Source organism: Mytilinidion resinicola, assembly GCF_010093595.1.
Source record: "Mytilinidion resinicola strain CBS 304.34 unplaced genomic scaffold BDZ99scaffold_4, whole genome shotgun sequence".
NCBI lineage: Eukaryota > Fungi > Ascomycota > Dothideomycetes > Mytilinidiales > Mytilinidiaceae > Mytilinidion > Mytilinidion resinicola.
In genome coordinates, this window is record NW_022985440.1 from 446,020 (window position 1) to 460,388 (window position 14,369).

Sequence of the window (14,369 nt, forward strand, 5' to 3'; positions counted from 1 at the left end):
CATTGTTGCATGCTGTACATATAGAGTGAATGCTTGGATAAATCAATTGCTTGCCGGGGAGGCATCTGAATCTAGTTACAGACAACACACCGGTGCTCATGTTCGCTGGAAGTAATTTGATGCGGATATAATTACGCCAGGGTGCCTCCAAGTTCCCGCTGATGCTCCCTTTTAACGCCAGAAATGAATAGAAACGTGCTTCAGAACCCTCCTGGGAAGTTGAATCCGCCCTGCTGAAATTTGAATCCACCGCCGCCTTGCCGGAACATGAATTGCTGTCCGCCTTGTCCTTGGCCAAATGGCGAGCCTTGGAATGGGTGACCTTGCTGCTGCTCTGGATTGTTGGGATCGTCTCCGTTATCAAACCTGGCCTTGAGCTCAGGATCACTCAGAATCTCATAGGCCTCGTTAATGGCTGCCATCTTCGTTTGCGCTTCTTCTGGGGCTATCCCGTGTGCTGGAGCCTTGTCGGGGTGAAACTTCTTCGTGTGGTCACGCCAGGCACGCTTGATGGTTCGTTCATCTGCATCTCGTGGAACGCCAAGAACCTTGTAGTAGTCCTTTTGCTTTGACTTCTTTAGTTCTAGGTGAGCCTTTTGGAGTTGCTCCTGGATCTTTCCGTTCGATTGGTGGTGTTCTTTTGCCTCGTTCAGTGTACGGATGGCACCCTCGAAGTCATCGGCATCGAGCTGCTTTCGCGCCTGAGAGAGTAGCCCATATAACGACGTTGGATTCAATGACAAGGCCTCTGCGCAATACGGCTGCGCTTTCTTGTTGTTGTTCGACTAAATAGAACCATCAGCAACGGAATTTTTAGAGGGCTCGCATCAACTTACCTCCACGTATGCTTCACACGTCATTTCTACCAGCGTGGTGTAGAGTCCGTCCGGAGAGCTCTTGTGAATTATGTCTTGATCCTTGTAGGATTTAATGTCTTCCTTCACATCTGCAAGGAGTCCAATGTCCTCTCCGCTCGGCACTAGTAATTTTGTGGCGCTAACGAATTGTCGTCTCTCCATGAACTGTTTCAGTTTCTTCAATTGCTTCTCGATAGCCTTCTCGCGCTTCATGACCTTCATGCAAGCCTTAGAGTCGGGGTCCGACTGGAAACACTTCCGAATCTCTTGTAGGCCCTTCTCAGTTTCGCCTAACGCGTAGAAAGTCATAGTCGAGATCTTCAAGTATGGCTCGGTGCTCCCGGAGTTGATTTGTAGCAGGTGCTGCAAGTCGCTGACGCCCTCCATGACCTCCCCTCGCTCGAATCGACACCTTGACCTCAGTCGTCGAAGATCGGATGCTGTCCCGGCAACTATAATGGCAACACCTGCCTGTGCAACACATGCCTCCCAGTCTCCACGCTCTGCGGCCTCTACAGCTAACAGAGCAGCGGCTTGTGCCTCCTCCAAAGTCGCGATCTCCTCCCCTCCAAGCTTCCCAGCAGCTTCATAGTCCTTTCTCGCAGCAGCCCAATTGCCACTTCGACTCTTTATCTTTGCGCGCTGCACCAGGGCGCCTTCAAAGCCCGGCTGCAGCTCCAGCACTTTGTCGAAATCATGTTGAGCTTGTTGGTTCTTCCCTAAGGAGAGATATGCAGCGCCGCGCTTGAAAAGAGTGAGATAGTTCCTCGGGTCGCGCGTGACGGCCTGGTCGAAGTAGACGAGCGCGTCTTGAGCATTTCCGGCGGCAAGATTTGCGGTCGCGCTCTTGAGGAGTTGGGCCACGGGAGTGTCGGCGGGGATGTCTGAGGGCGAGAGGGCGGCGACGAGGGGCGAGGAGAGCAGGATAGCTCCGAGGGCGAGCGACGTGAGCGGCAAGATCATGGCGGCGACGGGTAGGAAGAGAAAGAAAACGAGCTCGAAAGGAAGAAATGGGTTAAGGAGCGCGAGGAAAGCTGGCCTCTGCCGGCGACATTAAATATAGAGTGAAAGGATGCAAGAGCGCAGGAGCCCTGAATGGCCACTCTGGCATCTCTTTATGAGGCTGAACCAATTGACCAAGCCACGTTATCTAGGCCACATTGCGATCCGATGCGTCGACCTGACTAGGACCCCCCATGTGAACGAAACTATGGGGATGACGCGCATGGACGGCCCTCGTTCCGTTGCTATCTGACGACTTGCATACTCTTCCACGGTTCCGCTGGTCCCCCATATAAACAGACTGCCCCTTGAGGCGCCATCCACGTCTGCCCTCCTCTCTAGACTCGCTCATGGCGCCTCTCCGACTACGCATCGATGGCCGCACGTTCCGTGATGCCGATAATCGCGAAGTCATCCTGTACGGACCTAGATTGTCTTTGTGAAATCCGCTAACATATGTACTGCACCTTGAAGGCATGGTATCAATGCAGCAGCAGATGCCAAACTACCCTCGAAACCCGACCTCCCGTCGCATGTGCCTGACGACTTCTTCGACGGCGACAATGTCTCCTTCATCGACCGACCTTTCACGGTTGACTCGGCCAATGTCCACTTTGCGCGATTGAAAAGGTGGGGATATAACACGATACGATACATCTTTACCTGGGAGGCTATAGAGGCGGCAGGCCCGGGTCGATATGACGAAGAGTGGATCCAGCACACAATTGCAGTGCTTCGCGTTGCAAAACGCTATGGATTCTTTGTCTTCATGGATCCTCATCAGGATGTTGTACGTAGGCCTGCTCGAGGAATACATTCCTTCAGATCTGATATTTGCTAGTGGTCGAGATTTTCAGGTGGATCAGGAGCGCCCATGTGGACGTTGTATGCGTGTGGGCTGGATCCGCGCGCGTTCGATGTCACTGAGGCTGCTCTGGTCCACAATACCTATCCTAAACCAGCCGAGTATCCCAAGATGATCTGGGCAACCAACTACACTCGGCTTGCTTGCCAGGTCATGTTCACACTGTTCTTCGGGGGGCGAGACTTTGCGCCAAAAGCAATCATCGACGGGAAAAACATCCAGGACTACCTGACGGATCACTACATCGCGGCATGCAAGCACCTTGCAACACGAATCCACGAGGCTGGTGACCTAGAATACGACCCCATTGTCGGCTGGGAGAGTCTCAACGAGCCCAACAGAGGATTGATAAGCTATCAGGATGTGACTGTCATTCCAACCGAGCAGAAGCTGCAAAAAGGCACATCGCCAACGGCTTGGCAGGCAATTCTGACCGGATCGGGTAGAGCTTGCGAGATAAACACATGGGACTTTGGCGGCATGGGGCCTTACAAGTCTGGTTCCCTTTTAATCGACCCCAAAGGACGTTCAGCGTGGCTTCCCGCAGACTACGATGACTCTCGCTATGGCTGGAAACGTGACCCGGGATGGAAGCTTGGAGAGTGTATATGGGCTCAGCATGGTGTCTGGGACCCAGCGACGGATACAATCCTAAGGAAGAATTATTTTGGCAACAACCCACAAAATGGCGACAAGATCGACTACGAGTACTTCACAAATCATTACTACATGCAACACTACCGGAAATATAGCACGATGGTCAAGTCTGTGTTCCCTGACTCTCTCATGTTCTTCCAGCCGCCCGTTCTAGAGATACCACCGTCTATAAAGGGGACGGAAGATGACGATCCAAACATGATATTTTCACCACATTATTACGACGGCATCACGCTATTAACAAAGAAATGGTATGTGCAATCAGCTCTACATATTCTGTATTATGACTAACTTCCCAGGAATCGTGTCTGGAACGTTGATGTGTTTGGTGTACTGAGGGGTAAATATCTGACCCCGGCTTTTGCTATCAAATTTGGGGAGACGGCGATCCGGAACTGCCTTGCGCACCAGCTTGCCGCGATTCGCGAAGAAGGTACCGAGTACATGGGAATCCATCCATGTGTCTTCACCGAGATCGGCATCCCCTACGATATGGATGACAAGTACGCGTACAAAACGGGCGACTACAGTAGCCAGATTGCAGCTATGGATGCTAACCACTTCGCCCTCGAAGAGAGCAGAGCTAATGGATTCGCACTCTGGACATACGTAGCTACGGCAAGTTCGCTTCAGACTCAATTGAGTACCACTCGCTAAGTCGAAACAGAACAGCCACGAATGGGGAGATCTATGGAATGGCGAAGACCTTTCGATTTTCTCCACTAACGACCGCATACTACCTCCTATACAAAAGCCTTCAAGCGACTCCCGCGCGTCGTTCGACACCACGTCCCCCGCATACTCGCAAGCACAGTCCTCCGAGACCCTGACCGTATCCCCGGCAAACCTCAAGCAAACCCTCTCGGCGGAAGACATGACCTTGCAAGGCGCTCGGCAGCAATCCAGTGACGCTGATTCGCAGAGCTTCCGCGCCGCAGAGGCATATGTGAGACCCACTCCGGTTACGGCGCACGGGGATATCTCGCAATATGGCTTCGATCTCCGAAACCGCACGTTCTCCATGTCTCTCTTCGCACCGAGCTCGACCAGGGAAGAGGCGCCGACGGTGGTCTTCCTCCCCGACTTCCACTTCCCGCCCAACGACACGAGCGTGGAGGTTAGCGGGGGGAAATGGACGATTAGCACCGAGGACGAGAATGGGGCGCTGCATCAAATACTGCGGTGGTGGCATGCTGAGGGCGATCAGACGATAAAAATCAAGGGCTCGCGGCAGCAAGGCACCGCAGCAGGCGCAGAGGAGGGATACTACTTGAATACCTTAAAGGGATGTAGTGTGATGTGAATCAGTGCAGGGGTATGGGGGCCTTTGGTGGTTCGATAGTCACGCTGTCGGCGTCTGCGCGTTTGTTTGGCGGCCGTGTATGGACTTGGCGCATATAGGATTCCTGGGGAGCCTCATCCTAGGACATATCAGAACACTGCAGATACAAACCAACCTCACGTTAAGCTTCTACCGTGCCGTCTGGGCCTCGTGCGCGTTCTGCTATAATAGAAATTCCAGCTCTGGAACGCGCCGCTGGGACCCCATCTTCTGCCTGCCTCCGTCTGCCTGGCCACGTCGATGTGAATCCTCTGCACCGCACTTGAGATGACTCTATGCACGTGTGCACGCTGCCACACCGTGCTTTGTTAAGGACATGCGTCCCGCTGTTTTCTTCCTACCTTCACGTCCTCACCGGACGCAGCCTCACCACCAAATCTAACCCTTAGGTACCGCGCTGACCTGCACCCTATGGACCCTGCATCTGCAACCCGAGCTGACAGCCCTCAATAGACTCAGACCCTCTGGCTGTCCGCACCGCAGCCATGATGGACTCCAGTGGTCCTAGGACATCCCCGCAACCCGTCACCAACGGCGGTGGCGCCGCCCAGGTCGAGCCTCCGCATGATCTGTCCCAGGTGTTGCAGGCACTGGAGGCTATTTACGACTCTCGCTCCTCCAACGACACCCGTAAGGAAGCGACTGCCTATCTTGACCAGGCGAAGAAACTTCCCGAGGCGCCCTCCCACGGCTTCACGTTGGCAATCGACAGGGCCCAACCGGCCGCCCTCCGCCACTATGGCCTGTCTATGCTCGAATATTCGATAAAGTATGGCTGGGAAGACTACACCGTTGAACAGGGCGATGCGTTGCGAGACTACGTGATACAACTCGCGCAGGGTATCTCTGAAGAGGACCCGGTCTATCTGCGGAACAAAGTCGCTCAGCTATGGACAGAGGTAGCGAAACGCTCCTGGGGCGCCGAGTGGATGGACATGGACGAGCGGCTTGTGGGACTGTGGCAGTCGTCGCTCCACCACCAGGCGGTGGTGCTCTACGTGCTCGAAACACTGTCGGAAGAAATCTTCACCCGTGAAGACCCAACCGCTGTCCTGCGAGGAAAAGATCTGGGCAGGGCGTGCGTCGATATATTTCTTCCGGCTGCCGTGCTCGCGCAGCACTTGCCTGACCGGGACACCAATCTAAATCTCAAATTTGGTGAAGATGGCTGGCTGAAGAGACTATGTGATCTCCTGAGTTGGTGTTTGGCCAACGACTTCCAGAACAACGAACGCATCACTACCTGCGCGATCAAAACGCTGAACACCCTCAAAGCAGCGGTAGCATGGGTTATGTTGCCCGGCATTGCTACGACGCAAATCATCGAGCACGTGTGCAAAGCACTTGCGGTGCCCGTGGTCACCATTCAACAGGTGACGAGCCCACTACCTGAAGCCCTCTCATCAGACACTAACGTGATACATAGGCCGCAGTCGAAGTGCTGTATGCCATCTCTTGTAGACCGCATCTTCAAGATGACAAGGCTTTCGTTGACATTGTCTGCCCCATGTTCACCCCCGGAACCGTTTCTCTCCTCCAAGAAGTCTACAGTTGGACGCTAGTAGACATGGATGTTCATGACATTAATGAGCAGAAATATTCGCTTTGCAAGAAACTCGCTGAGGTAACTCATTTCCGACACATGTGGATGAAGATGATACTGACCAAGTAAGCTTGCTGCTAGTCTAGGGAGCTTTATAGAACACAAACCGCAGCTCATTCCCGAAGGCAGTGATATTCCTGGGACGCTCAATTTGTTTTTTGATATGCTCCGCAATCCCAGCTTGGTGGTCTCCATTCCTGTATTGCATTGTTGGACCAAACTTTTGAGATCGCGCATAGTCCGAGAGTCTGAGGTTGTGAACCAGATGATCGGCGGCCTTCTAGAGACCTGCTGCTCACGGCTGGTTCGCTACGAAGCCTTGCCAGAGGACTCAGATGACGTTACCTTGCTATTTCTTAACGAAGACATTGACACTTTCCCGGAGCGACACGCGTTCCTGGGTAATTATCGACGATATTGCGAGGATGTGGTTGAGGTCACCGTGCGGAGGACGCCTATCGAAGCAATGCAACACATCTTCGGGCAGGCTGATACCCTGTTCCAAAATCTGTACAACGGAATTCCGCCCTTTCAAGGTTCGCAGAATGCTGCGTTACTCTCCAAGACATCTGCAGCTAACATGTATCAGCCCAATCTTTTCACAAGCATTCCACCCCGGTTCTCCGAGTCGACGCACAAGTAACGGTGATCAACGCTGCCCTTCGTGGATATCTCAAATGGCTATCCACACAAGGGTCAGATCCACAAAAAGACGTATGCCAATCTCCTTCCTTATTGGCCACAGGCTCTAACCCTTTGAAAGGATCACGACAGGAATGCCATGCAGGACGCTATCGAGCAATGGTGCAGGCAATTGATGAACCGCAGATTCGAGGTATTTCCGTCTTCTTGCATTATACGACTATAGGTTAACGTTGCGTAGGATCCTGAAATTGCAAGAAAAGTTATCCAGCTTCTGGTCACGTTTTCTACAAAAGCTCTCCCCGAGAGTTCTGCCTTTGCTCTGAGTCTGTTAGAGTACATACTCAATTCCCACCTTCCAGATAATCCCGCCACGCCTACATACTCAGATGCGGTCAAAGACCTTGAGCGAACATGCAGTCAAGAGATGTCGAAGCTCGCTATGATGTTTCCAAATGAGTTCATGGTGAGTTGATATCCTTGTCACCCGTTCGAAACGTTGTGTGACTAAGACTTATAGGGTGTGTACGACGAACTGGAGCGTAAGATCAACAGCATTCTGTCCGCACAGACGGATGATGATCGACAGCGGATGGCATTCTCTGGATTCTTATTCATCATATTGTGAGTGTAAACCTCTCAGCCGAGCTCTGGTATTTCTCTGACACAGATAGACATCGCTCTACCATCATTGATCAGGAGACACGCGAGGTTCGCTTACGGCATATGCTAGGAACAGTCAAAGACGCTTGGCAAAATGACGAGTTTACACAGTCGTTGTCGTCCTTTGGCTCATTCTGCGAAATGCTTGGAATGAGTCGATTGCCGGACTTTTTCTCAGCTCACAAATTTCAACGCGTTCTGGATTGGTCGGCCCAATCCCTCGATGGCGAAGGTCAGACGATGCAGGCCAGCATCCTCGAACGATCTCAAGTAATCCCCACAATTCATGGGCAGATTACAGAATACTAACTAAAGATAGCGCCTTCCTCTGCGCCTCACGAAGACCTTGTTGGCTGCGTCAACCGAGAAACTAAGAGATGGTTCTCCAAATTACGAGACAGCACTTGTCTTGTGGTCTGAAGCCATACCATCCATTTTGCCCAACCTCCTCCAACTCATTAGGTAAACATATTGTCTCCACTGTCCAGATTTCCGCTCACATGATTTTCAGCCACGCTCAAGCCTTCAATAACATCGAAAATTGGTCACACTTACCAGAAGAATTCCAGCTTGTTATCAAAAAGGTTCTTACGGATCGCTTTTGGCAGGCGGGCATTTCCACAGAGAGCAGAGATGATTTCTTTGCCCGGGTAAGTGGGTCGAAGTCCACATTTGAAGGCTTTGCATCTACCGTTCGGGGCACCGTCCGCCAAATCCGAGAAAGCTCATACTACATCCTTTACTCACTCACCCGCTTTCGCGACTTCTTTTACGGCATTCCAGATCTGCCCGCGCCCCTCAGCCAATCACTATTTGGCAATGCTCATGCACTATCAGCACATCATTTGTCCGTTTTGTTGAGCGTATCGACACAGCTGATCGAAGGATGTCCTGGCCATCTGAGGGCGCATTTCTTGCCACCGATGGTCGCCGGTCTTTTCAGGGAGCTTGATCGCAAAGTCACTACTGAATGGGATGCAATCAATAAAGTGATCAGTGAGTCTGGCCAGAACGACAATCTCAGTGATGAGATGAAGACGGAAAGCATCCTCCGCCAGCTCACATATTCGGCCGTCACATTGGTCTCGTCGTTGATGAATTTTCAGCGACCTGGTAAGTCAAGTCCCCTATTTAATAATGTATTCGCAACTAACGTTCATAGATTCTCCCACCAGAGAGGGCCAGAAAACCAAATCCCAGAGCATGTCGGAATTCATTATGGCTACTCCCGAAGTTCTGGAGCCGATTTTCTTGTTCTGCAAGAACACCATTCGTGTCCGTGACACTCGCTGCGTCACCTTGGTGGTACGGGTACTACGATCATTGATCCCCTGGTTTAGAGAGAAGTCTCAAATCAGAGATTTCTACTGCATCGACATTCTCCAAGCGGCGATCACCTCTCTCCACGAGCCATACTTTGTTGACTGCCAAAAGGAGCTTGCCCTTCTCATCGCGGCCATAATTCTTCTTGACGAAGACATTCCAAGGTCCATCATCATGTCGTTACCAGGAATGCCCGACAAGACATATCGAGTCGACCGAAAACTCAGCCAACTTCGCGGAGCCAACCAAAACACAGCGCTCCAGCGCTCAATCGTGCTAGATCTCCTCTCCAGCGTTCGCGGGGTGAGCATCCACGAGCAAGGCAGGATTGAGCGACCAAAGCCCCGAAAGTCGACAATCAAGGAGGAATACATGACGGTTGATCCGACACCCACCATTGTTCGCGGCACCTCCCCCGGACTTGCTGGTATTGCGGACATGTTCGGCCAGGACTGAAGCACGTGAAATGGAAAATGGTGAGAGAGTGAAAATGCCGGGCTTACAATGGCGCATCTATGATTCCTCTTCCAGCGTTTATAAAATGCATAGCGGGTGGGCATGCTTTCGGGGCTCCATTCGCATCTGGCGCACATCTGGGCTGGCGATTATCGGTCTTAGTTGGAATGGTTCTCTGTATCTCTACTGATGGCGAAAATCTCGGAATGGCATGGTTTGGCGGTCATATCTGGGCTTTTTGGGGCGTTGGTGGGTTGGGCAATGGTGTGGTGTAACGTGTAGTCTACTGTTAATGTAGTCGCGAAAAATAAACCTGGAGAATGCGCAAGTCTCTGAAACAATCTTTGATCTAGCATCTAGAATCAAGGCGTACGCATTGGCCTGACGCTGTATGAGGTGCTTCGTCGTACTGTTAGAAATTTGGATCCATACAATTACTGCTGACGCGGCTGTTGTACGAAGTATGCTCTCGATATTCATGTGCTGACAAAAAATGCAGACGAAGATCTTTGAGACGTCGTCAGAATTTAGACGGTGTAAGGCGAACAATAAGCAGGACGAATATGGAAGCAGCATTTGCAGATCCCGAGCACCCTGTCACTACATATACTTCCGGGCACTGCTCTTTCGACAGAGCAAAGCTTCCTCTCTGCAGTTCCTTCGACCTTTTAGAAGCGTGCCTTTGCCTTTCAATTATTCTGTCTCTAGTTTCATTGGCACGGCATTATTCCCCCGCCAAGAGCACCTCTTTCCGCCCTCGCTCCAACCACACTCTTCCATCATGACGGAAACAGCATCGCCATCATCCCCAATTCCGATCGTAGACTTCGGAAAGTTCCTCACGGGCACTGCGGAGGAGAGGAAAGCAGTAGCTTCCGAAATCGACGACGCCTTTCGCGATGTCGGCTTCGTGTATCTCAAGAACCATGGCGTTGACAAGAAGAGGGTAGATGAGTGCTTTGAATGGGTATGTACATATTCTCTAGTTTTCACATATCTTTCTCTACTCCTATCTCTACTTCCTCTTCCGTTTCTCTGAAGACCAAATATCTACCACTCCCCAAACCCTCATCTCAATCAGCAATCAACCACACTCCCAACCCCCCCAAACCCCCCCTCTAACCACCCCCCCTCAGTCCTCCAAATTCTTCGCCCTCCCCACCGCCACCAAGCTCCTCGCCCCGCACCCCCCAGGCGGCTCGCACCACCGCGGCTTCTCAGGCTTAGGCCTCGAAAAAGTATCCCAGCACGTCTTCTCGCCCGCCGAGCTCGCCGCGCTCCGCGCCGTGCCCGACGTCAAAGAAAGCTTCGAGTCCGGCAACCCAACCGACGCCGCCCAGCCCAACATCTGGCTGCCCGAGCCCGCGCTGCCCGGCTTCCGCGCCTTCATGGAGAGCTTCTTCGCCGACTGCGCGGGGCTGGTGCACCGCGTGCTCGACGCGCTGAGCCTGGCGCTCGCGGTGCCCGCGCCGGGCCTGAGCCCCACGCACAGCGAGAGCCTGTTCCAGCTGCGCCTGCTGCACTATCCCGCGCTGCCGAAGCGGCTGCTGCAGGAGGAGCGCAAGAGCCGGATCGCGGCGCACTCTGATTTCGGCACGCTGACGCTGCTGTTCCAGGACGCGGTCGGGGGGCTGGAGGTGCAGGACCCCGCGGCGCCGGGGACGTTTAGGCCTGCGCCGCCGGTTGAGGGCGCCGTGCTGGTGAATGTGGGGGATTTGATGGAGCGGTGGAGTAACGAGCGGTGGCGGAGTACGGTGCATCGGGTGGGTGCGCCGCCGGCAGTCCCGGGAAGTGGGGAAGGGGGAGAGGAGGAGATGTGTAGGCCGCGGTATTCGATTCCGTTCTTTGCGACGGCGGATATGGAGACGGTGATTGAGGCGCTGCCGGGGTGCTGGGGGGAGGATAGGCCGAAGAAGTTTGAGCCTGTGACGGCGTGGGGGTATGTGCAGATGCGGATGGCGGCGTTGTACTCGTGAGGGTGTTGGTTTGGGGAGGTATGGTTGACGGGATTTTTACCTACTTGCGCCCTCACTCCCCAAAAGACCCGGAAGCTTCCCCCTGTTCTATACCTCATATTCTCAGGGCTGCGAAGCGGGTCATAGAAATGGGTATTACCGTCCAATACAATAAGAAGTAAAACGATAGCTGGCTCGTGCGACTTGAGATTGATTCTGGCATGCTATGTTAGTAAATCCCTAGATTAAAGTAAAGAAAAAGATAGACTCAAAAAGTGCATGCGGGAGCCAGAGTGAGCTTCTAAACGCAGAATACCTATCCCCAAACCTGAGTGAGGGTTGAGAAGGGTGGGCACAATCAGCGTGTTTCTACGATAGCCTTTTTTTCAGAATTTTCATCAAGCTGAAGCCACTCCTAACTCGCTTTCAAGAACTCCAGCGGCAATGAAAAGTAGAGCCGAATCTTACCCTGCGGATGGTTTACACTATGATGCCGAGTACTGACGTTTCTGGGCTCTTGGTCGGAACTGTTTTGATATTTTCAGGACGCAGCAGTTTTCGAAGCACGAAGAGTTAGCCGCGGATCTGGACGTGTGCTCAAAAATGTAGTCATCTTCTGGACTCGAGGATTTGGCTGGCACGTGTTTCTCCTGGTGTTATCCTCTTTGGATTCCAAACACAACTCGTTCATTTGTTCACAACTTAGCTGATCTATCTGCGGTCTCCGTTGTATCAAAGACGTGTGTCGAAAGTCTATCTCATCGCGGAAACTCTAAGCAGTGGATAGTGAGGTTGAGCAAGTATGTACCTACCACCATAGCCCTCAAGATATGTAGTAGAATCGAAACCACGAGAAGCTCTCAGAGCAGCCATCCCGTATTCGGCCAACAGTCCTAGCTAGTGGTCTACACTGTGCTTTGACTTATTTTCAGAGTGAATAGAGAAACGCCTAGACGCCATGCCGAGTCAAATATACACAAATAAAGTCTTTCATTGGCCACCTCCTATACATCTTCTTCCCCAGGCAGCGGGCGTTCAAGCTCGTAGAACAAGAGGTACACTTCTTTCTGCATAGCCAGCACGTCGCTCGTCCGGCTCTCCTTGATCTTGTCGTCGCTGATCCGCCACCACCGGTTGTCCATCCGCCTCGGCCGGCGCTTGAACCGCTTGACGTCCGTCATCGACGGGGCTATTGATTTGATGGAGCGTGATGTCCGTGGTCGGGATGATGCGGGAGACTCGGCGACTGGCTGCAGTGTCTCGTCGCGCGGCGCGGAGGTGGGTGCGGGCCCGCGGGTCGAGCCTAGAGAAGACCTCGAGGATAGCGAGGAGGTGGATGCGGGTGAGGCAAGGGTAGAGCTCATCGAGGGGCGCTCACTCGTGCTGCCCAGGTTCAAGGTAGATATGCGCGGACTCTGAACAGCAGAGGGGTTCGGGCTACCCTGCACGCTGTATGCACCCTCTGCGCCAAAGGAGTGTGGCGTTGAATAGGGAGCTGCGGTGACCTGGCGACGGAAGGACTCATAGTGACCGCTATTGTGGCTGCCTTTGTGCGTCACAACACCGAGTAGTCTATATTTCTTCTGGTCCAGGATGCCGCCGAGGGGAAGTGTTTCCGGGAAAGCAACCTTGGCCATATTTTTGGTGGAGTAGTTAGAGGCGGAGAACATGGAGCGAGATAAGTGGATGGCGAGGATTTTCGGAAAGGAAGATATATACATGTGGCGGGCTATTCGGCGTTTGGGGGCTAATTTGGCGTCGGGGAGCTCGACGTCTGGGGGCGGCTTCTCTGGGTCTTCTTGGAGAGCGGTTCGAATTTTGGCCATCTCGGCCTCGAGTCGTGATTTTGATTCGGAGTCTTTGGCACGGGATAGTTCTTGATCTTTGCTTCGGAGGGCATGCTCTAGCCGGCAATACTCGCATTTGAAGTCATCAATGTGCTCGATCTTCAGCATCCCGTCAAAACAAGTGTTAAGAGATGTTGAGGACCTCTGAGGAACGTTCAACGTTAGCGTGACGAACGTCGATACTGTGGGTTTGGGCTTGAAGCCGCAAGTTAGACACTCAATTTGGGAATCAATCTTTCCTTCGAAAGGAAATCCCTCTTCACTGCTATCTCCCTCTTCATGCTCTTCCGGTGCTGCTGTGGCTCCTTCCTTTTCGCCCAGTGCTTCATCGAGCCCCATCTCCGCAGAGTCAACATTTTGTGATATCTCGAGCTTCTCGAGCGCGGCCTGCGCGTCCGTTAGGGGGACATCTATTCTCCGGGAGTTCCGCCGCGCTTTTCTTCCAGCATGGTATTCCTCGCAAAGTCTCTCCGTGACAATCTGGAGGAATTCCTGTGCATCTTGCTGCTGCCGGCTGATCCGCGTTCGAAAGGCCAGCTCTAAGGCTCTTATAAAGGGCCCTGGAGATATTGTCTTCCTGTATATGGGCCTTTCATTGAGGCTATCCAATATGTCCTTGAGCGCAAATGTCACAATGCCTTTTTGTAGCCCCTCCAGCTTCCATGGTTTTACAGCGCCCTTCTCTTGCGAGACCTTTTCCCGGTCTACTAGGTATACGTCTGGCCCATCCAGCTTCCGCCGATGTGTCTCCCGTATCAGATATAACCTCAGGTCCCCCAGTCCTGCTAGCGCTTGCAATGTTGAGTTTATGAAGCAGTCATTCGCGGAGTTCCTAAGGCCGACGACGCCTTTCTTGCGGGAATTGGAGGATTCATCGTCCAGGAAGAAGGTTGGCCCAAAGACATAGACCAGAGTTATGGCAGCGAGGGATGCTCCGGCAGCATATGTTGCGATTGTCAGAGGCTTTTCGGGCATAGCGGTGTGTTGTGTCGGCTCTTCAATCCGCGGATCTGCGGGAGTCTACAATAGAGGCGCAACTGTACATACAGCGGGGCAAGAGGCGAGGTCACGACGGGCAAATAAAGGGAGTATATGAAGGAGAGATCATTGATGAAATAAGACCAACCGCCATTATTGTCTGACACCTTCCCTACCTA

At 52.8% G+C, this 14,369-nt stretch overlaps 5 protein-coding genes across 5 annotated transcripts; 3 read left to right on the plus strand and 2 right to left on the minus strand.

Moving 5' to 3' along the window:
• Positions 1-21: 21 nt before the first annotated feature.
• BDZ99DRAFT_436301 (DnaJ domain-containing protein) lies at positions 22-1,938 on the minus strand. The gene is made up of 2 exons (XM_033717533.1): positions 837-1,938; positions 22-785 (listed from the first exon to the last, which is right to left on the minus strand). The coding sequence occupies exons 1-2, from the start codon at positions 1,818-1,820 to the stop codon at positions 201-203; spliced, it is 1,569 nt and encodes a 522-aa protein (XP_033580764.1). The 5' UTR covers positions 1,821-1,938; the 3' UTR covers positions 22-200.
• A 271-nt stretch (positions 1,939-2,209) lies between these two features.
• BDZ99DRAFT_485922 (glycoside hydrolase) lies at positions 2,210-4,684 on the plus strand (the record flags this gene model as incomplete). Its single annotated transcript, XM_033722743.1, has 5 exons — positions 2,210-2,277; positions 2,334-2,649; positions 2,701-3,632; positions 3,681-3,999; positions 4,049-4,684. The coding sequence occupies 5 exons, from the start codon at positions 2,210-2,212 to the stop codon at positions 4,682-4,684; spliced, it is 2,271 nt and encodes a 756-aa protein (XP_033580765.1).
• Positions 4,685-5,211: 527 nt separating this feature from the next.
• BDZ99DRAFT_485923 (ARM repeat-containing protein) lies at positions 5,212-9,410 on the plus strand (the record flags this gene model as incomplete). The annotated part of the gene is made up of 11 exons (XM_033722744.1): positions 5,212-6,166; positions 6,199-6,347; positions 6,397-6,862; positions 6,916-7,040; positions 7,090-7,161; positions 7,210-7,434; positions 7,489-7,592; positions 7,643-7,901; positions 7,951-8,093; positions 8,143-8,744; positions 8,794-9,410. The coding sequence occupies 11 exons, from the start codon at positions 5,212-5,214 to the stop codon at positions 9,408-9,410; spliced, it is 3,717 nt and encodes a 1,238-aa protein (XP_033580766.1).
• A 649-nt stretch (positions 9,411-10,059) lies between these two features.
• BDZ99DRAFT_567539 (thymine dioxygenase) lies at positions 10,060-11,586 on the plus strand. The gene is made up of 2 exons (XM_033727696.1): positions 10,060-10,377; positions 10,547-11,586. Exons 1-2 carry the CDS (start codon positions 10,192-10,194, stop codon positions 11,384-11,386), a joined length of 1,026 nt encoding a protein of 341 aa, XP_033580767.1. The 5' UTR covers positions 10,060-10,191; the 3' UTR covers positions 11,387-11,586.
• A 1,227-nt stretch (positions 11,587-12,813) lies between these two features.
• BDZ99DRAFT_359125 (cysteine proteinase) lies at positions 12,814-14,187 on the minus strand (the record flags this gene model as incomplete). Its single annotated transcript, XM_033714655.1, has 1 exon — positions 12,814-14,187. A coding segment is annotated over one exon (1,374 nt), but the record flags the coding sequence as incomplete, so codon positions are not given.
• Between the last annotated feature and the right edge of the window lie 182 nt (positions 14,188-14,369).

Excerpts from the sequence above, each read along its gene's own strand:
- BDZ99DRAFT_436301 (XM_033717533.1), bottom strand. The coding sequence starts at position 1,820 with ATGATCTTGCCGCTCACGTCGCTCGCCCTCGGAGCTATCCTGCTCTCC. Across the intron at positions 786-836 it reads CGTGTGAAGCATACGTGGAG|TCGAACAACAACAAGAAAGC; the intron begins GTAAGTTGATGC and ends GGTTCTATTTAG.
- BDZ99DRAFT_567539 (XM_033727696.1), top strand. The coding sequence starts at position 10,192 with ATGACGGAAACAGCATCGCCATCATCCCCAATTCCGATCGTAGACTTC. Across the intron at positions 10,378-10,546 it reads TAGATGAGTGCTTTGAATGG|TCCTCCAAATTCTTCGCCCT; the intron begins GTATGTACATAT and ends ACCCCCCCTCAG.